The sequence below is a fragment of the Vespa mandarinia genome, chromosome 4, assembly GCF_050613455.1.
Source record: "Vespa mandarinia isolate Hongniang chromosome 4, ASM5061345v1, whole genome shotgun sequence".
Lineage (NCBI taxonomy): Eukaryota > Metazoa > Arthropoda > Insecta > Hymenoptera > Vespidae > Vespa > Vespa mandarinia.
The window spans coordinates 612851-630299 of NC_140813.1; the positions used below are offsets into that span (position 1 = coordinate 612851).

At 38.2% G+C, this 17449-nt stretch overlaps 2 protein-coding genes across 11 annotated transcripts; one reads left to right on the forward strand and one right to left on the reverse strand.

Moving 5' to 3' along the window:
- The first annotated feature begins 107 nt into the window (after positions 1 to 107).
- mRpL18 (mitochondrial ribosomal protein L18) lies at positions 108 to 1460 on the forward strand. Of its 2 annotated transcripts, XM_035878559.2 has the most exons (4): positions 108 to 405; positions 521 to 634; positions 750 to 996; positions 1319 to 1460. In XM_035878559.2, exons 1-3 carry the CDS (start codon positions 215 to 217, stop codon positions 976 to 978), a joined length of 534 nt encoding a protein of 177 aa, XP_035734452.2. In that variant the 5' UTR covers positions 108 to 214; the 3' UTR covers positions 979 to 996; positions 1319 to 1460. The 2 variants fall into 2 exon arrangements, with proteins under 2 accessions (XP_035734452.2, XP_085512701.1); XM_085656575.1 differs by lacking the exon at positions 1319 to 1460 and having other exon boundaries at positions 750 to 1146.
- A 135-nt stretch (positions 1461 to 1595) lies between these two features.
- Positions 1596 to 16692, reverse strand: LOC118447083 (protein Wnt-5b). 9 transcript variants are annotated; one of them, XM_085656568.1, is made up of 10 exons: positions 15768 to 16692; positions 15242 to 15282; positions 14612 to 15054; positions 7998 to 8083; positions 3650 to 3915; positions 3371 to 3551; positions 3159 to 3270; positions 2978 to 3080; positions 2696 to 2863; positions 1596 to 2545 (listed from the first exon to the last, which is right to left on the reverse strand). In XM_085656568.1, exons 4-10 carry the CDS (start codon positions 8075 to 8077, stop codon positions 2358 to 2360), a joined length of 1098 nt encoding a protein of 365 aa, XP_085512694.1. In that variant the 5' UTR covers positions 8078 to 8083; positions 14612 to 15054; positions 15242 to 15282; positions 15768 to 16692; the 3' UTR covers positions 1596 to 2357. The 9 variants fall into 9 exon arrangements, with proteins under 9 accessions (XP_085512694.1, XP_085512695.1, XP_085512692.1 ...); XM_085656569.1 differs by having other exon boundaries at positions 14612 to 15282; positions 16330 to 16692; XM_085656566.1 differs by having other exon boundaries at positions 14612 to 15282; positions 15386 to 16692.
- Between the last annotated feature and the right edge of the window lie 757 nt (positions 16693 to 17449).

The following is a 17449-nucleotide window of genomic DNA, read 5'->3' on the forward strand; positions in this document are numbered from 1 at the left end:
ATTTCGATATTGATTATCGATTCTTGAAATTCAAATCGATCTTCAAAACAAAGCTACGCATACCAGTTCTATGTATACGTAACATATATATATATATATATATATAGAATGTTAGTCCGCTATAAATTATTGAACTTCTAAGTTGTTATGACTTGTAAATAATAATTTACAGTATTAAACATAATTAAAAGAAAAAAAAAATAGAAAAACGATTATGTTTACCAAAAATCTACACCTGTGTTTAATTAATTCCATATTCAAGAGAGAAATACACGACAATGTTAGTTTAATAGACAATTGTATCGAGGTTAGAAATCGGAATCCACGAAATTTGGAACGTTTACTAATAGCTAGGAAGCCTCAAGGATATCATCTCGAAAAACAATTTCGTAATTTCTGGCATAAGTACGTTATTCACGTCTAGAAAATTTCACAAATATAATTAAAATATTATAGGTTAGGTGATCGTCAGATGATAGAAATTATATTTTTCTTCTGAAAATTTTTCATGTTTATACAGATTAGAAATTTTACCATCCCAACGTCATGTAACCGTCAGAATAGTACATTTTAAAAATGGTCCTGTTATCACTGCATCGAGTAATGAATGGGCACTTAAGAAACTATTGTACAGGTTAGTAACTCTAAAGTATGATATATTTATATTAATCAAATGAAAAATTGTTCATATTCTCTGATTTATGTAGTAATATAATTTCAAGAGATTAAATGTCATTTAAATATTTTAGAAAATATGATAGTATGGCATATGTTGCCTTGGGACAAGTGCTGGCACAGCGCTGTTTAGAAAGTGGAATATGTGAAATTTATCACAATGAAAGTATCACTAATAAAGTATCATTATTATTAAAAGAATTAGAAAAGAACAACATTATTCTTCATGAATCCGATAGGTATATTCATCCATTCCCTTGGAGTTTATTCAGACCAGAAAAACCTTGGGAAACTCATGAGTAATACAAATGTACAATTGAAGTTAGTATTTTTTTTTCTTTTTTTAATAAAATATTTCAAGGGAGTGTCATAAAAAGAAAAGTTGTTCAATGTAATTACAACATACTTGGATAAAAAAGAAAAGAAACAATTTTATTAATTGTAATGTAGTAATATAATGAATTAAAAATATATATTTAGTTATTTTTATTTCAAAAACTTTGTAGCTTAATATACATAAGAAAAGTATATAAGAATTTATATGATACGAATTTGAGATGTCTGAAAATAATAAATTATTCTAGATTGATTGTTTATCATTTTATTATGTAATAATAAAAACAAGTCCGTTTTTAACCGTTAGATACTGGAGATAATATCCAATCTTATCTTCATTGGAAAACTATGTCATTTTTGATGAGTCTGCGACCATAGAACATTGCAGTGGAACATTTTGTAGGAACTCTGAAACCTTAGTAACAAATAGAATAAAATAGAATAATTAAATATATAAATATTAATTCAAGATTTTATTAAATTTCAAATGTATTCGTTTTTGTAAATTTTAAGTTAGTTTTTCTTACAGCACAAAGTGAAATATATTTTAATAAGTTTCTAAAATTTTTAAGATTTATATTATTGAACAAGCATAAATATAAAGATGCGTTTATAGATTACTTAAGTCATTTCTTTATTACAATGTCTAATTATTCATAAGTGACAATAAATAAATTTTTATAGTACGAGTCTTTGAAATTGTGTAGTATTTAGAAAGTGAAATACTTTAAATAATTATCATCATATTGATAATTATATAGATGATATATATGATGAATGTAATTCAAAAATACAGTTGTGCAGTAAAAGGCCTTTGTTCATATAAGTTTCCAATAGGCCATATGATATATCGATACTACTGCATCTACAAAAAGTACTCCTCTATTTTTAATAACATATATGAAAAATCAATTATTTAAATAAAAGTATGATATATGTATGATCGTTAAATTATTATCTTATCAAATTAATTACACTTCTAAATTATGATTACATTTATAAATTTCTAGTATACATCTAAAATTTGTACGATTATCCTAAAATTTTTATCAAAATATACATCGTCAGTAGGGTGTTAAATTTAATTTAATCTTCTTTCCAAAAATTCCCATGGTTATCGTCAACGTAATAAATGTACGTCGTAATGGAAAAAATATAACGATAGAAAAATGTTTAATTTAAAATATTAAATACAAATGGATGGTATGTAGATGATCACGTTGAATCGAACACCCTACATACTGAATAGATTTTTTTCGTTACTCGATAGCTTCATGGTATAAAACTTGGATTCCAAGTAGTATTAACTTTAAAAGTATATTTTATATAATGACACACGTGCAAATTTATTTGCAGGTATGAATATCAATGTTTTTAACACATGTTTTACATTCAACGAAGCAACACCAATGGAATTTACAATCGCATCTTTCCCTTATCGTTGACTTTTGAGTATTGTAACCCCTTCCACAACAGAGAAGATTACATCCATCCATACCGGACGATGTTCTGTTACAAATTCGTCCATGCGTACCTAACAACGCGACGTAAGATGAGATATTATTATTAACGGCAAATTATTTCATAAATATATATATATATTTATATATAAAATATATTTATATATATAAAAATTATTTCATAAATATATATATATATATATATATATATATATATATATTACCTAAAGAGCCAAGAGTATCATTTGGAAGGCAATAATTTGGTGAGTCATCCAAATAAACTAAATCATTGGCTGTGGGCAAAGAAAATCTTGGATCTCGCATGGATAATCTTCCACGCCTGTTTACTCGGACTTCAGTTGCACCATCGTATTTGTCCAATAAAAGATCACCTATGGAACAAATCGAATTATCGATGAAATCCTTTGTTTTGTTATTTTTGTCAATATTTGTCAATTTGCAAGAGAAATTTGTAGAAAAAAAGGAAAAAAAAAAAAAGGACATACCAACTTCTCGAAACGACGCAAGTTGCTGCCAACAGGTGATTAAGCTGCAACTGCCAGATACCCCATGGCATTTGCATGTCACTTTAGATCTTTTTATAACGGCCTGTTAAGAAACAACATCTTAACATTAATTTCTCGTTCGTCTATATTAAAATCGTCGAAAATAAAGGACGATAGATACCCTACGTCCTGCTTCGTTGTTATGCAAATTCATTAGGCTTCTTCCTTGCTCTCTACTACCTCTTTTGAAGCTACGCTCGCGTTCTCTTACGTCGACGAATGCTTGGGTGAATCTGTAAGATCGCATTAAAAATACATGCACACACACACACGCATATATATTGCATAAAGAAAATGCATGGAGCATAACAACTCGTTTACTATTTCACTCACTTATATCCATATTCGAGATTATCGCCGCATCCACCCCAAATCCATTCGCGATTAAGATCTCTTGGTCTGCTACTCCTCGAACAACCGCACGATGATAATTGTCCGTCCCTACAAGCTCGACTTATGGAATAAACAACTCCCGCGGCTGTGATAGCATGTACAAATGCAGTTTCTCTGCTCGCTGCAATGTAAATTACGATCAATAAATAACAGACATGATTTTACCATTACTACCGTTTTACAATCTTAGATATTAGAGGTGACAGATAATAGGCACACCTATTTTAAGGATCGGCCCAAAAACAGTTTCATCATTGACGGTAGAACAGTTCCATCTTCTATCTCGAAACTGATGCTGGCACTCGAGGACTCCGAATTTGGCGCCCTTCGCCACGCTCGGCATATGATCCACGGATAATTGGCAAAGCTTCCCCTGTCCCTGAGAGAGACCCTTCAGACCGATGCAAATCGTCGAGGCTTCTACGTCGTAACTTTCCATCAGCTGAGCCGTCTCCAATTGTGGAAAGTGCTGCACACCCATGTTTCTAAAATCACCGATGATATGACATTTTTAAATGAATGAGCCAAAGCTTTTTCTTTTCTCTCTTTCTCTCTCTCTCTCTCTCTCTCTCTCTCTCTCTCTCTCTCTCTCTCTTTCTCTTCTTTTTTCTTCTTCCTCGTAAATGGATAATAAAAAGATAAAAAAAGATATTATAGCGAAGTAGAGATCTTGGATTCTCTTTCTGAGAAATATTGGGAGAAAGGGAATTCTTAAAGGATTTAACGAGAAAAAAGGGTAATTTTCTTTCTATCCAGCGTTCGCAGACATTCCGTTATCCCCACTTACAATCATGGCGTATACCTTACTACACAGAGATATAGTTTTACTCACGATAACCATAGTAAGCTGACTTTCGAATAAAAATGCAAAGACATTTTTCTTAAGTATTACTTCGTAAAGCAATAGTTAGAGATAGGCAGTCGAATGCACGTGGTTTACGAAGCGGCCCTATCGTGAACGAGCTAGGCCCCTCCTTAACGCCTAGAAGAGATTTGTTACGCCGATTATATAAATTCGGTGCAGGCAGTTCGTGGGCGAGGAACGGCCCTCGGATTTCCTCCACGGCTATTCTTAATGGCGCATTTGTGAGTCAACGGACCAAGTTGATGGAACGACGCCGTCAAAGACAGAAGTCAAGGGGAGGTTACAGGCTGGGACGAGCTAATCTGTAATTCGAGATGGCCGTTCATGCGATCTCTTGAATAGAGTCTACGTGCGTCCACTATCGTGCGTAATAGCGTGCATCGTACTGATTAGAATCGCGTCAATGATTTCTCCCCCTGTGTTACGATGACGACAACGACGACGACGACGACGACGATCAGATATTATCTTAAACAAAAATTATTTTCAACGAGCCGGCAAAATTAATTAAGGGCAGATTAAACGAAGCTTTAAAACGTAACGTTAAGGTCACTAAGAGTTATCTCGGCCGACGTATACATATCGATTTTTTACTATAATAAGGAGAAGCCGCTCGTTATGTTTCTTTATAAATAGATATAACTATTTGTCGAGAAAATTAACGATAATAGAGGTTCGCGAGCGTAGGAGATAACGGTGATGCACTCAAAAGGAATTTCTTTAAGGAGGAACAAAATCCCCGAATTGATGTCACCAATATTCTTTTTTGCTGGATGACGCTCACCGTGAGATTCCACGGATTTCTTTTGAATTCGACTTGCAACCCTGGAGAGGTAGAATCTAGGGAGTACATAATAGAGCACATTAATATTCTAGAATGAACTTCAGCCGCGATATATCATCGGCTTTGCACTCCCCTCTGTAAAACAATGACACGAGCGGGGAAATGGGCAGAAGGGAACGATAATATTTCGAAGGATTCGGCCCACGCAGCAGCACGAGAGCCTACCACCACATCAGCATCACTAACCACGCTGGGATTCTCTCGTGGGTTGCACTGGCCCCTGGTCCCGAAAAAAAGTAATGTCTTGTGTCTCTTAAAAGATTGTACCGACGTTCGAATATAAGCGCGAGCTCCTATACCGTCGTCCTTTCGACGTTAAATATCGAGCCTCTCGCTCAACGAGGATCATCCGATTTATTATGTTCCCAGTTCGACTTTTATCTCCTTTGCATATTTCTTATTGCGTAGATTAGAGAAGATTAATGGACGTTAGCGTGCGAATTTCAATTTCGAACACTTAACCATGTAGAACTCAATAATACGTTCTTTTTCAAATGATCAAATTCACAGTCTTGTCTTGATACGAGCGACGAATTTCTTTTTTCTTCTTTTTAACGAAACAAGAAAAATGAAAAGAAAAAAGAACGAAACGATAACATTCCCTCTTCCTCTCTCCTTTCTTGAGCTTCCCTCACACGTTAAACCCTTAAATTAATGCATTAAATAAAATAACGTGATAGGAGTAATATAGGCTGTCCCGTGACCGTTCGACGTGCTGCCTCTTTTTATTTATTTATTTTTTTTTTTCTTTTTTTTTTTAATTCTTTTCCTTTTTTACGTGGGCCGACATGGAACGCTCGACGGGCCACTTTTTTAATCGGCGCTTCGCAATATCAGTAAGATTCGTGTGAAACGCTATTTACGAGGGTTTATGCTGCGATTCGAATCAGGACAGTTCACGCAGGGAACATGGCACCCGCGAAATATTTATCTGCTCCCGTGGAATCTAATCTCGGAACGTTGTTGGCCGTTGACCTAAAAGGATGTAAACCGTAGATACAAGATTAGCAATTTCTGAACTACAACACAAAGGTTATCATGCGACTCCTATCTAATATCAAACGAACGTTAAGACGAGTATCTAAGCGATAATCACAATTGGTTACGGATAAAGATATCGATGATTTCTTTAATCATTTTTTTTTCTTTTTATATATATATATATATATATATATATATATATATATACTTTTCGAAAGAACATTCTTATTAGAGAAAAATAAATTTTTGATAATATACAATCGAGATCTATACTATTTGTTTATTGTAATACCAAAATGACTTCTAATCCTTGGATGAAACTTGGATTAACTCTATATAGGGCATATCATTGCACAAGTAATTGGACGATAAGGTCAAGATTTAGATAAAAAAAAAAAAAGCTGGTCTCCTTGAGGCATTGTGTTCGTGTCTTAATTCTTGAAGGAACGTAAGAAGGATTAACCATCTTAGAGGTGCGACGGGCCCACCCACGCGATTACGACTCGCAGAGAACGAGCCAGATTAATAGGAAAAGAAAATGTTATCCCGGCGACGATGTGTGTCATGGATGTACCGATGTCGAGGATGAAAAAGAAAAGAAAAAAAAGGAAAGGAAAAGAAAAGAAAAGGAGAGGAAAGGAAAAGAAAAAAAAAGAGAGAAGGAAAGAAAAGAGTAAGCTGACGGTATATTCGTTAATTTTAGCGATTTAAGAATGGCCTCGACGATCGATAAATTAATATGTACACGTATACATACGTACATAGGCGTATCGCAAAGGGGGAGGGTATGACCCTTTCGAATCTTGCCAAATTCAACGCGTAACGTATAATTTATAGGTCTTTGTCGAAGAGGTAGGTCCGCCTGGGATATTTCGTGGGAACTCGATCGAAAGGAATTTTTCGTGCCTGAAGCGATCGCACGCTGTTGGTTGGTACCCCTGACAAGGAGAGTGTGTCCAATTTTTGAATTGCCATTCTCACCCCAGTGTTCTACCCTACGCCATAGCATGACCAATCATTGAATGGTCCCAACTCACCCGCGCTTCTCTCTCTCTCTCTCTCCCTCTCTCTTTGTGATTTCGTCAGGATCGCTCCAGATTTTTCCTTTACCAAAGACTTTCCATCGATTGCTTCTTTCCCGAGGATAATTGGATTTTCTAGTTCTTTGAAAAAGATCTTCCTCGAAGCGTCACGAAAGCGTATCCTTTCGTGACGATGTATCCTTCCAACGAATAGGTTCGACCTTTCACGCTAGGAAACCAAAAAGAAAGGGAAAAAAAAAAAAGAAAAAAGGAAAAAAAAAGGAGAAAGAAAAAAAAAAGAGAGAGAAAGGGACACGATGACTCTGCGTATTTATCACTATTTGCAATATAAACAATCTGCGTGTCCAAGTGGCTCTTCCAGTCGGTCGGTCGAAGTGACAGGACCGGTACTGCTTCTTCTTGCTCGTTTGCAAAGAAGAGATTTATATCGGCTGATCTGAATCACTCTCCGGAAGGTAAAAGAAACATCTGTAAGCTCCTTTCTTTTTTTCTACTTACACTTAGATTTCTTTTCCTTTTTATTTTTTTTCTTTTTCTTTTTTTTTGGTTTATTTCAGATTCAATCTTCTCCGATCGTTCCTGATTCTTAATCGATTGTAATAACATGCGTCGTAAAAAGATTCACAATCTGTATATTCGCGTCTAATACAGTTGTTGGAACAGGATTAATTCCAGAGGAAATACCATTCGAATTGCTTGCAGATAGATACAGTAGAATAAATAGATATGAGGCTAGATTGAAACGCATAAATAAGAATTTTTTTTTCGTTTTTGCTTTCTTTTTACTTTTCATTATCATTACGATAATAAAAATTTATCTGTTGACATACTTACATCCACGTTCCTGGAATAGTCGACGCACCAAGGATCAATACCAATTTCAGGATCACCAGTAGACCGCCGTGCACTATCATCTTTATCTAAAAATATGAAGGATAGTTTAGCGATCAACTATTACCCTTATCTTATCGCAAGACATTGCTTATGCTCGCGACTTCTGTCAATACCTTTCTTTATTCGTATTATAAATTAACAAAATGACAAACGCGATAATTCCTGCTTCGAACTGGTATGTACATTTCAAGAGGGTATAAAAAAAAAGAAAAAAAAAAAGTGCGTACCAATTTCTTTTCTAATGCTTTATATAACCAAAGTAATTAGATCGCCATATTTCGTAGTACATACAAACATGGTGTATTAAAGCCGGTAAGGCTGTACGAACGATCGAAGTCGAAGCAGCAAGCAAGTAAGATTTAAGTTACTAAATTTGTCAGTCATAACTTAATACCAGCGATATATTTTACCCAGTAGTACCGACCGAACCAGACCAAGAGCAACGGCATATATGCCCCAACTATCATGTATGTATGAGCAAGGTGCAACCTCGAATCCATGTACTCATAATCGCTTCGAAAGCTTTTGATTTAATAGAATGAAAACTTACCGGACGAGCTCTACACACCCGTAAGATTTTTGAATGGCGGTAGCCATGTAATTCTTCCTGAACTCAGGTTTCATCAAGACTCACCATTGCGAGAATTGGCGCAATAAGTATCGCGAAGTAAACGCGAGTTTAATTACATTTCTGTTCGATATATGAAGATAATTCTTAGATTGTCGAAGTGTTGAACATTTTTTGTTCATTCAAACTCACATACACCACTCCAGCGTTAAGATTTTCTTTAACTACGCTACGTTAAAATGCCTTTCTTGCATCTAGAATATATTTTTATGAAAAAGAAACGAACCATAGAAGAATTAATAATCGATCAAGTCGGTAACTTGTCTTATTTAGTTCGAAAATGTATAATAAGTATAACAAGTAGTTAGACGTATATAATTTTCTATGGAATATAATGGAATTATCTGTAAAAGTATCTGGTATCACGTGTAATTACGTTGCTCCAATGCGGAGCAGTTAAACGCGATAAGAATGAAAACAGTTAGTAGCTTCCGAATTCGACAGGTCTTGTTAAGAACATGAATCGCTTAGATATCTTTCGTTGCAACTCGTACGCCTTGCTCCGTCGTAATTTTTTCAAGTTCAATCGGCTACTTCTAGATTCTAGTATTAAAAGTATTTCGTAATCCTTGCGACGATAAGAAGAGACGAAGCGTGTTCCGAGTAAATCGGAAGTCTTTTACGAATGCAGAAAGTGCAGCAAATTACGGTTTAAGATAAAAAATGCCTTTGCATTTGTTATCTTGGAGCAACGAAAAACGAACTTTATTACGGGTGAGCGAGGTAACCCTTCGATGATCTTATCTCCCGTTGGCAAAGGGAAAAATCACGACTATCTATCCTTAAGATCGTACGCGTGTAAGGGCAATAGGACAGGAGTATAAAATGAAAAGTTATGCAGTCTGTAACTCGTAACTCAAGGACGTAGTTCATATTATCCGGTCTTGGTTGGCAAGCGAAGGAGTTGGGGTTGGCAAGAGCAAGATCCAAGGAGGCAAGGACCCAAGCTACGCCATGGGTCCCAGGAGCGAGAAAGTCCGAGCAAGGTGTAATGTCGAATCGATGTACCATAATCGGTAGGACTTGGCTGTTTTTCGTTCCAAGGCAAAGATCATGGCTGCCCACAGGACCAGTACGTAAGTACAAGTACCGGTCATCACCACTAGCACAAAGACGTATCATCATACGGTACGTTACCTTCGTCTTTCTCTTAATATATGTATGGGTGTACACGTACGCACCTATGTATCTAGCCCACGCGATCGAGCAGGATATTAGCCGGTATATAAAATGCATTTGTGATCGCGACAGGAATGTAAATGGCGTGCTTCGGCATGTCTCACGGGCTGGCTCGAATTATCAGCAATAAAGTATCTCCCCAGTGTGTTGAACAAGACATGACCGTGGGTAATATAAGCACCGCTACATTTGTTGCCGAATGAGCTGTGTTCTCTCTCTCTCTCTCTCTCTACGTACGTTACGTATGTATCTACATACATACGTCACCCGTAACGTATGTACAATGTACATATGTACGTTCTCCGCCTCATCAAGGGTCAGAATTACAATCCTTCCTGCCGATCGGCAAGTTAATGGCCCTAATATCCAAGATGGATACGCGTCTTCACGGTGCTTCTTCTTGACTTGAAATAGTCCGGTCTCGAATTTCTTCAAAGAACTAAATCTCGAACAAATGCATTGACATGCATTTTGAATGGACCGTCGTTTATCATATTTTTCGTTGAACTCACTTCTGTTCTCGTAAATACACTCGCCAATTTTCTTTCCTTCTGTACCATCTTTCGGACAATAGATGCGACAAATGCGAGGAGCAACTGAGAAAGCACGCTTTTGTATGGTACCTTTCATTAACATATTCTTTGTTCTGCCCACAGAAGCCCTATATGACCACGAGATAATCCAGACGGATCACCATAAAACCATCATGGCCGGTATGACCGACTCATCCGACTTCGTAATCGCAACCTGCCCTCGGCATCAGAATCATGAGGAATGATCATGACTATTATTCTACTATCAGCGAAGGTTTCCATTAATAATTGTCCTTCTAACTCGATCCCCGATATTGACTCTTATTTAGGTACGATCAACGGAATATAAAATGAGCGTTTAAGTTGATCGGTGAGCGAACGAATCGATTCTAGATTTTCACGCGAAGTACCAAGACAACTCGAGTCCTCTTAACGAAGCTGGAAGCTAAGGATGGTGTACACACACTCGAGATGTACGTACGCAGAAGAAAACGAGAGCCTGTCTACGAGGTCGGAGAGAGGAGGGAAGAGTGAGGAGGGAGTATGGAGGGGCCAGATGAGGGGAGAAGAGATAGAGCGAGAGAGAGAAAGAGAGAGAGATAGAGAGAGAGAGAGAGAGAGAGAGAGAGAGAGAGAAAAGCTGGAGAGGAGATAGGAGATCTGAACCTGGAAGGAAGAGCTGCTGGTACAGGTACACTGAGCCTGATCGACGCTTGTCAGGATCGTAAGGTAATAAAATATTATTCATTTCCTTACATTACGATATGGAAAAACGACAGGATATATAAAGTAGGTGATAACGAGAATATTTATTCGCTTATAATTGGCCGGAATTCGACGGGCAGCAATCGTTGGGTACTTTTATCGCGATCAAATTATTGACTCGTTCCACTAAAAGTCTCAATCGAATATTCTAGCAATGTAAATCATGACCGGAGGCTATTCGTGAACGTGAGATAGACCACGTACCGATAGAGAAACCTAATCGAGAAAATATCGAGATAATAACGTGCTCGGATCGAAATACATTATGGAATTATCCGAAAGTACACGAAGTACATGAAGTCAGAAGCATTTGCTCGCGCAATTATCCAAAGGCTCGAACTTGCTCGCTCGTTAGTCGCATACTACATATAACGCAGGAAAGCCGTATGCATCTTCTGCATTCAACGGCCTGTATAATCTCTTCCTGTAAATGGCAAACGGTTTGTTGTTTGTTAGCCTCGATTCGGTGGACTGTACGCCTCTACGTACTACGTTACGTTACTTGAGCGTAGCTACGCGCTTGGGGAGTCGTTCAGCCGTAACTCATAACTTTTACGACGCTTTCGCGAAGGTACCTTATTAACATCGTAGCTGCACTAATTTATCCTCCGGCAAGGACTGATTTTTAATTGGCAAAATATTATTACACCAAGGTACGCACCGTCAAATAGATAGGTACTGGTCGCGCTAACACACTGTCCCATTTGTGACTTCTAACGTTTACTTTAATACCTATATAATTTTCTAACAATTTCATATTAATTCTAATGTAACTCTATTATATCACGTAATATTTTTATTAACTTCATTATTACGCGATAAGCTTTTTCTTTTCTTTTTTTTTTCTTCTTCTTCTTCTTTTTTCTTTTTTTCTTTTTCCTCGACGCTATTAAAGAATATTAATTTACAAGAAAATAATTTGAAAAAAATGATAAAATTAGAAACTCTTTGAATTTCAAATTCTATATGCAAATAGTAAATAGACGTACGAGCCTTTTTTCTGTTCCCTAAAGAGAAATCGTTTTTACAGGTGCTCTCAGAACGAAGAACGTGAAATGCGCGCGCGTCTTGTACTCGCGCCTACGGTTCGTATTTTCATTATAAAGGCTCGAGATAAAAGCGCGGATAAAACTCGTTGGCGAGCGGGGAATGTCGCCGGTTGAAATCCGCGATGCGTTCGTTATGGCGCTGTAAATCCCGTATACCGCGATATTACGGGGCTGTATAAGATTTCAGCGGCGTGTCAGCTCGTCCACCAACACGACAGAGAAAGTTTTTAATGCCAGCGATAATCTGACGCGCATATCGCTTTATCGTTCGTTACAAAATATCGAAGGCAATTTTGAATCTCTTTTCTTTTTTCATCCTTTTTGTTTGTTTGATTCTTTTTTTCTTTCTTCCTTTTTTTCTTTCTTTTCGCGCGCGCTTTTGCGAAGATGACGACTACGACGATGACGGAGGCGGCTCTATCATCGTCCCTGAATACGAGTCCTTCGCACTCTTTCTTTTTCTCTTTCTCTTTCTCTTTTTCTTTTTCTTTCTCTCTGCCTTTTTCTTACGCGTGCGAACGTTCACGCAGCCATCATAAATGCGACTACTTCCTACGTAATCAAGCAATAATCGTTAGGATAAACGTGAGTGCCAGGATTGTTAGCTAAGCGTTCGCTTTTATTATACGGTTCTCGATTGATTTACGAATGGCGTTGGGAAAACCATTAACGTTACTTATGCTCTACGCCGTTTATTCTTTTTCTCTCTCTCTCTCTCTCTCTTCTTTTTTTCTTTCTTCCTTTTCATTCTACTAACTTATCGCACCGTTAACGCCAACGAAAATTTCCAATCGCTTATACGTATGATCGATTTTCTTATATACACTTTTCGTTTGTTCCACCTTGAATGTCAATGAGACATATTTGATAATTGTTTAAAGATAACACCGATTGCATCCTCCTCGATTGCTCGATCCTAACGAGATATCGTTAACTTCGAGTATTCGCGATAATACATAATTCTGCATAGTACATCGAGTATTATTATTAATCTACTCGATCAACCATCAGAGAAGACTTCAATTACTAGCGCTGTCAGCAAAGTCGTTTGCTCGAGTAATTAAGAGATCGTTGCCGTATCCTCGAGATACCCACGATCGCAGGTAGCTCGAGACGTTGATGCATAAATTCTGCGCTCTGAATCGAGAAGGTCGTCGAATCGTGTGTGTAGGCAAAGTTATATTCGAAAGCACGGACTGCAGAAAATTTCTTTTGCTTGAGATTCTACAAAGAGATCGATTAATGAGATTTCCGAGTCAATTTAAGTAGTTCTTTTTTTTTTTAACACGGAGAATCGCTACTTGCTGTTTTATTCGCTATTATAAAAGGAGAAAGTATTTATGTGCTTGCTATATATATATATATATATGAGATAAGTCGGCGAACATAACAAAAGATACGACGAAACGATAAAAGGTCGAGAGAAAAGAGGAATCGGAGCACTATGATTAGCGAGTGAAATACAATAAAATCAGACTCTCGCACTCTAAGATTTAGCGAGATGATTTACGAGTGGCATTAAGAGTCGTTAAAAGAGACTGCCGATTAATCTTTCGAGACATCGTTAAATCATTGCCACTTTAGCGATTACGAGGAATAAATCCTGAGCTAGCAACGTCTTCCTTGGTACTTGCTCTCCGGCTTACCGATCGCAAAGGCACGCTACGTGTCCAGTGCCGATGCATCTCTTTACGGCTTGGCGGACGCGCCGATGAGAATTTATCTTACCGGTCGCTTTTATCATACCGAACGCCTCCCACCTATCTTCCCTAGAGCCGCATATACCGTTGAACATAAAGATTTCTTTCCTTTTTCTTCCTATACATATTTTTTTTTCTTTGTTTTAAAAAGAAACACTTCTTAGATGGTGATCGTAGGTATGTAAGTAAGTATGTATGTAAACACACGTTTCGTTAGATCACACATTTGTCCAAACTAAAATGTATAATAAGAATTCTCCTTTCTAATTGCATACCTCTATATATTTTCAATAAGAGGATATTTGACATCAAAAGAAAAGAAAAAAAAAAAAAAAAAAAAAAAAGAGGAATGCCGGTAGTCGTCTAGAAAGTATGTAAAATCATGCGAATTATAATATGGCTTCCGTATATACATATATATATATATATATAAGAGTACTCCTATCTTTATGATTCTTTCATTGCCGCCTTCTCCTTCTCCTCCTCCTTCTTCTTTTTATCATTAGAAAGTTGTACGGTAAGATCCATTCGTATTATTAATGGTAACGCTTTGTGTTATTGATAATCCCGAAACGATTCGAGTCTCTCTCTCTCTCTCTCAAGAGAAAAAAGAAAAGCTAATGGGGGAGAGATGGTGCTCGATGGAGCGTGGACAAATAATTTCAATGAAACAGTGACAAATCGGTAATCGTTTACTTACCAATCGATGATATCCAACGTCGTTAACCAGCGTGCAATTGTTTAACCCTCGTGGAATACAATTACGCCTTACATCGGCAAGGGATAAGTTCACTTGAAATTTCCAACGTGTACCAAAAGGAAGATCGACGCGCGGAAGTTTCACGTGGAATGACAAACAACGAGAGCTTTCAACGAGTCGTACTTGGCGCGTGTATTTTCTTTGTCAAATGGATTAAGTGCCGCACATCCTCATCGTAGAATAAACGTTCGCCCATCATTTTTCTCAATACTTATCACCGTTCACTCGACTATGATTCTCTTATGATCTATCTTTCGAGATATTTCTAAGATACTTTCGAAGAATGTTTGTTTATTTATCTTTTCTTTTTTTGCTTTTTTGTCAAAAAGCTCTCGAGCACACATCCAAGATCGAGATACATATATCGAGAAGATCGAACTCGTCTAAAGACAGATGAAATCAAATGATTAGATTATGATCTTCGTCGTTGTCGTTGTTATTGTATTTCTCTTCTTTTTCTCTTTTCTTTTTCTTTTTCTTTTTCTTTTTCCTTCTTCGTTTTCTTCTTATTCTTACGAAACTCGTTAAATAACTTCGTCTCTGTTTTTCAAAGCACTCAATGACACTTGCCTGACGGAAACCTCTCGACCCATTTCCTCCGTAGCTATCGGCTTCGTCGTTTTAATAAGAAACGTCGAGTCAACGGAACGTAGAAACAGAGATAGAATAAGAAAAAGAGAGAAAGAGAGAGAGAGAGAGAGAGAGAGAGAGAACCTGCGAGAGGAGAGCGCTGATTATACGTTGTTTCACCAAAGTTTCGAACACCTGGCCTTCGAGGCTGTTAACACTGGGCGGTCAGTACGGATGAAGACACGCGGCTATTTCGCGATGCTATTTTATGAAGGGTTCTCCAAACGAGTCGACGATTTTTAAATGTCCGGAATTTGTTTAACAACGTATTCAAGGTTTCTTCGAAAGCAAATCTTTCGTTTTCCTAAAGCTCGTGTCTTTTTTTCTCATTCCTTCTCTCTTTCCTCCCTCTGTCTCTTCCTCTCTCTCCCTCTCTCTCTCTCTCTCTCTCTCTCTCTCTCTCTCTCTCACATACACTTTCTACGTTTGCTTTGGAGATTCCACGAAACGCTCGTAAAACACCTACGGAGAACAATGCGTTGTGTGCCAGCGAGTTTGCTAGATCGAGCTTGCTACGGATAGACGTAGGTATATGCATATAAACAAAAGATAGAGAGAGAGAGAGAGAGATACGATGACGATGAGATTCTTCTCATACGAAGAACTTTTCTTATATTCCCTAAGACACTCGTTCTCCTTTCTAAACGCTGAAAATGTTCGCTGAAAATCTCGATGTCAGCTCGATTTACGTGCGTTAGCTGACTGGCTAGCTGGTTGGAGCGCGGGCGCACGCGAGCGCGAGTATTCGACTCCCACGCGACGGAAAAGTCGTTCTCTGTCTACTACTACTCGATGCAAGATCGAACTAACGATCCTCTCGTTGCAAATCAGAGACGAGATTAAAAGAGGCTCGTTGACGATGTCAAAGGAGAGTAAAAGGAGAACGTACGAGCGAAGGAATAAACGAACGAACGAACGAACGAACGAACGAACGAACGAGCGAGCGAGCGAGCGAGCGAATGAACGAACGATCGAACGCTCGACGTGAGACTCTCCGAATCTCTTTCTCTTTCGTCTCCCTCTCTTACTCTCAAGAAAGAAGAATAGTTTCTGGAGCAATTCCGATCTCTATCGTATTCCTTCAGGACACCACCGATCTCCCTTCTTTCTCTTCTCCCTTTAACAATTCTACACTGTGCGCCTTTAGATTTTCTCGATAGAGAATTTTTCAGTTTTCCCTTTTAGGGAAAATCCCTCTCTCGGTACCTTCTGTAAAAATTTATCACGTAAATATAAAGTTTCTTTCTAATCCCTCTTAAAAATATCTTCCTAGCGAACGGGAATAGAACAGAGAAGAGAAGATAAGAGAAGGGAAGAGAGAGAGAGAGAGGGAGAGAGAGAAAGAAAGACGCTCGCCGTTCGAGGCGTCGAGCGCGACTACGTCGAGGGATCCTCGCGGCACCGGTGTATGCCTCCTTCGGCACCGACGCGCGGAGAGAGACGCCGTGAAAGAGCGAATGAGAGAATGAGAGGGAGAGAGGGAGAGAGAGAAAGAACACTATGGAGAACGATTCTCCTCGTGGAAGGACCGCCTCGTGCTGCTGCTGCGAGCCCTAAGGGTACGAATCACGGTGTGAAACCTACTGCCGTGCTGAGATGCTACGGAATGCTCGCGGATCAGCCAGAATCCACGACTTTTCTCTCTTTCTCTCTCTCTCTCTCTCTCTCTCTCTCTCTCTCTCTCTCTCGCTCACTCTTTCTCTCTTTCTTTTCTCATCTACCCCTTTCCTTGTTCTCTCTCTCTCTCTTTTTCTTTCTTTCTTACTCTCACTAGTTTTCGCTCTCTCGACGCTCGAACGATCCTTCTATCCTTATTCTCAATGTGTGCCTCTCTTACTCTTGTTCTCTTTCTCTCTTTCTTTTTCTAACTTCTTCGATCTCTCTTTTACTCTCTTATTCTTGCCAAAGAGGGAGCCCCCTCGATCGGTCGCACGAAACCCAGCGGCTGCCACCGTCGCCGTTGCTGCTTCTCTTCCCCTTTGCTTTTCTGCCTTTCTATCCTTTCTTCTCGTCCTCGTTCTCTCTCTCTCTCTCTCTCTCTCTCTCTCTCTCTCTCTCTCTCTCTCTCTTCAACCGCCCGCTCTTCCGTTCTTCTCCTCTTCTTCTCTTTCTCTCTTTCCCTGGCCGGTTCATTGGTTCATCGGTGCA

What these genes read in the sequence shown, in the direction of transcription:
- LOC118447083 (XM_085656569.1), bottom strand. Translation starts at nt 8,077, where the DNA reads ATGATAGTGCACGGCGGTCTACTGGTGATCCTGAAATTGGTATTGATC. An exon ending in TGGGCCGATCCTTAAAATAG is followed by an intron (nt 3,552 to 3,649) that starts GTGTGCCTATTA and finishes TTTACATTGCAG; the next exon opens with CGAGCAGAGAAACTGCATTT. An exon ending in ACAACGAAGCAGGACGTAGG is followed by an intron (nt 3,081 to 3,158) that starts GTATCTATCGTC and finishes GTTTCTTAACAG; the next exon opens with GCCGTTATAAAAAGATCTAA.
- mRpL18 (XM_035878559.2), top strand. Translation starts at nt 215, where the DNA reads ATGTTTACCAAAAATCTACACCTGTGTTTAATTAATTCCATATTCAAG. An exon ending in TTTCGTAATTTCTGGCATAA is followed by an intron (nt 406 to 520) that starts GTACGTTATTCA and finishes ATGTTTATACAG; the next exon opens with ATTAGAAATTTTACCATCCC. An exon ending in CTTAAGAAACTATTGTACAG is followed by an intron (nt 635 to 749) that starts GTTAGTAACTCT and finishes TAAATATTTTAG; the next exon opens with AAAATATGATAGTATGGCAT.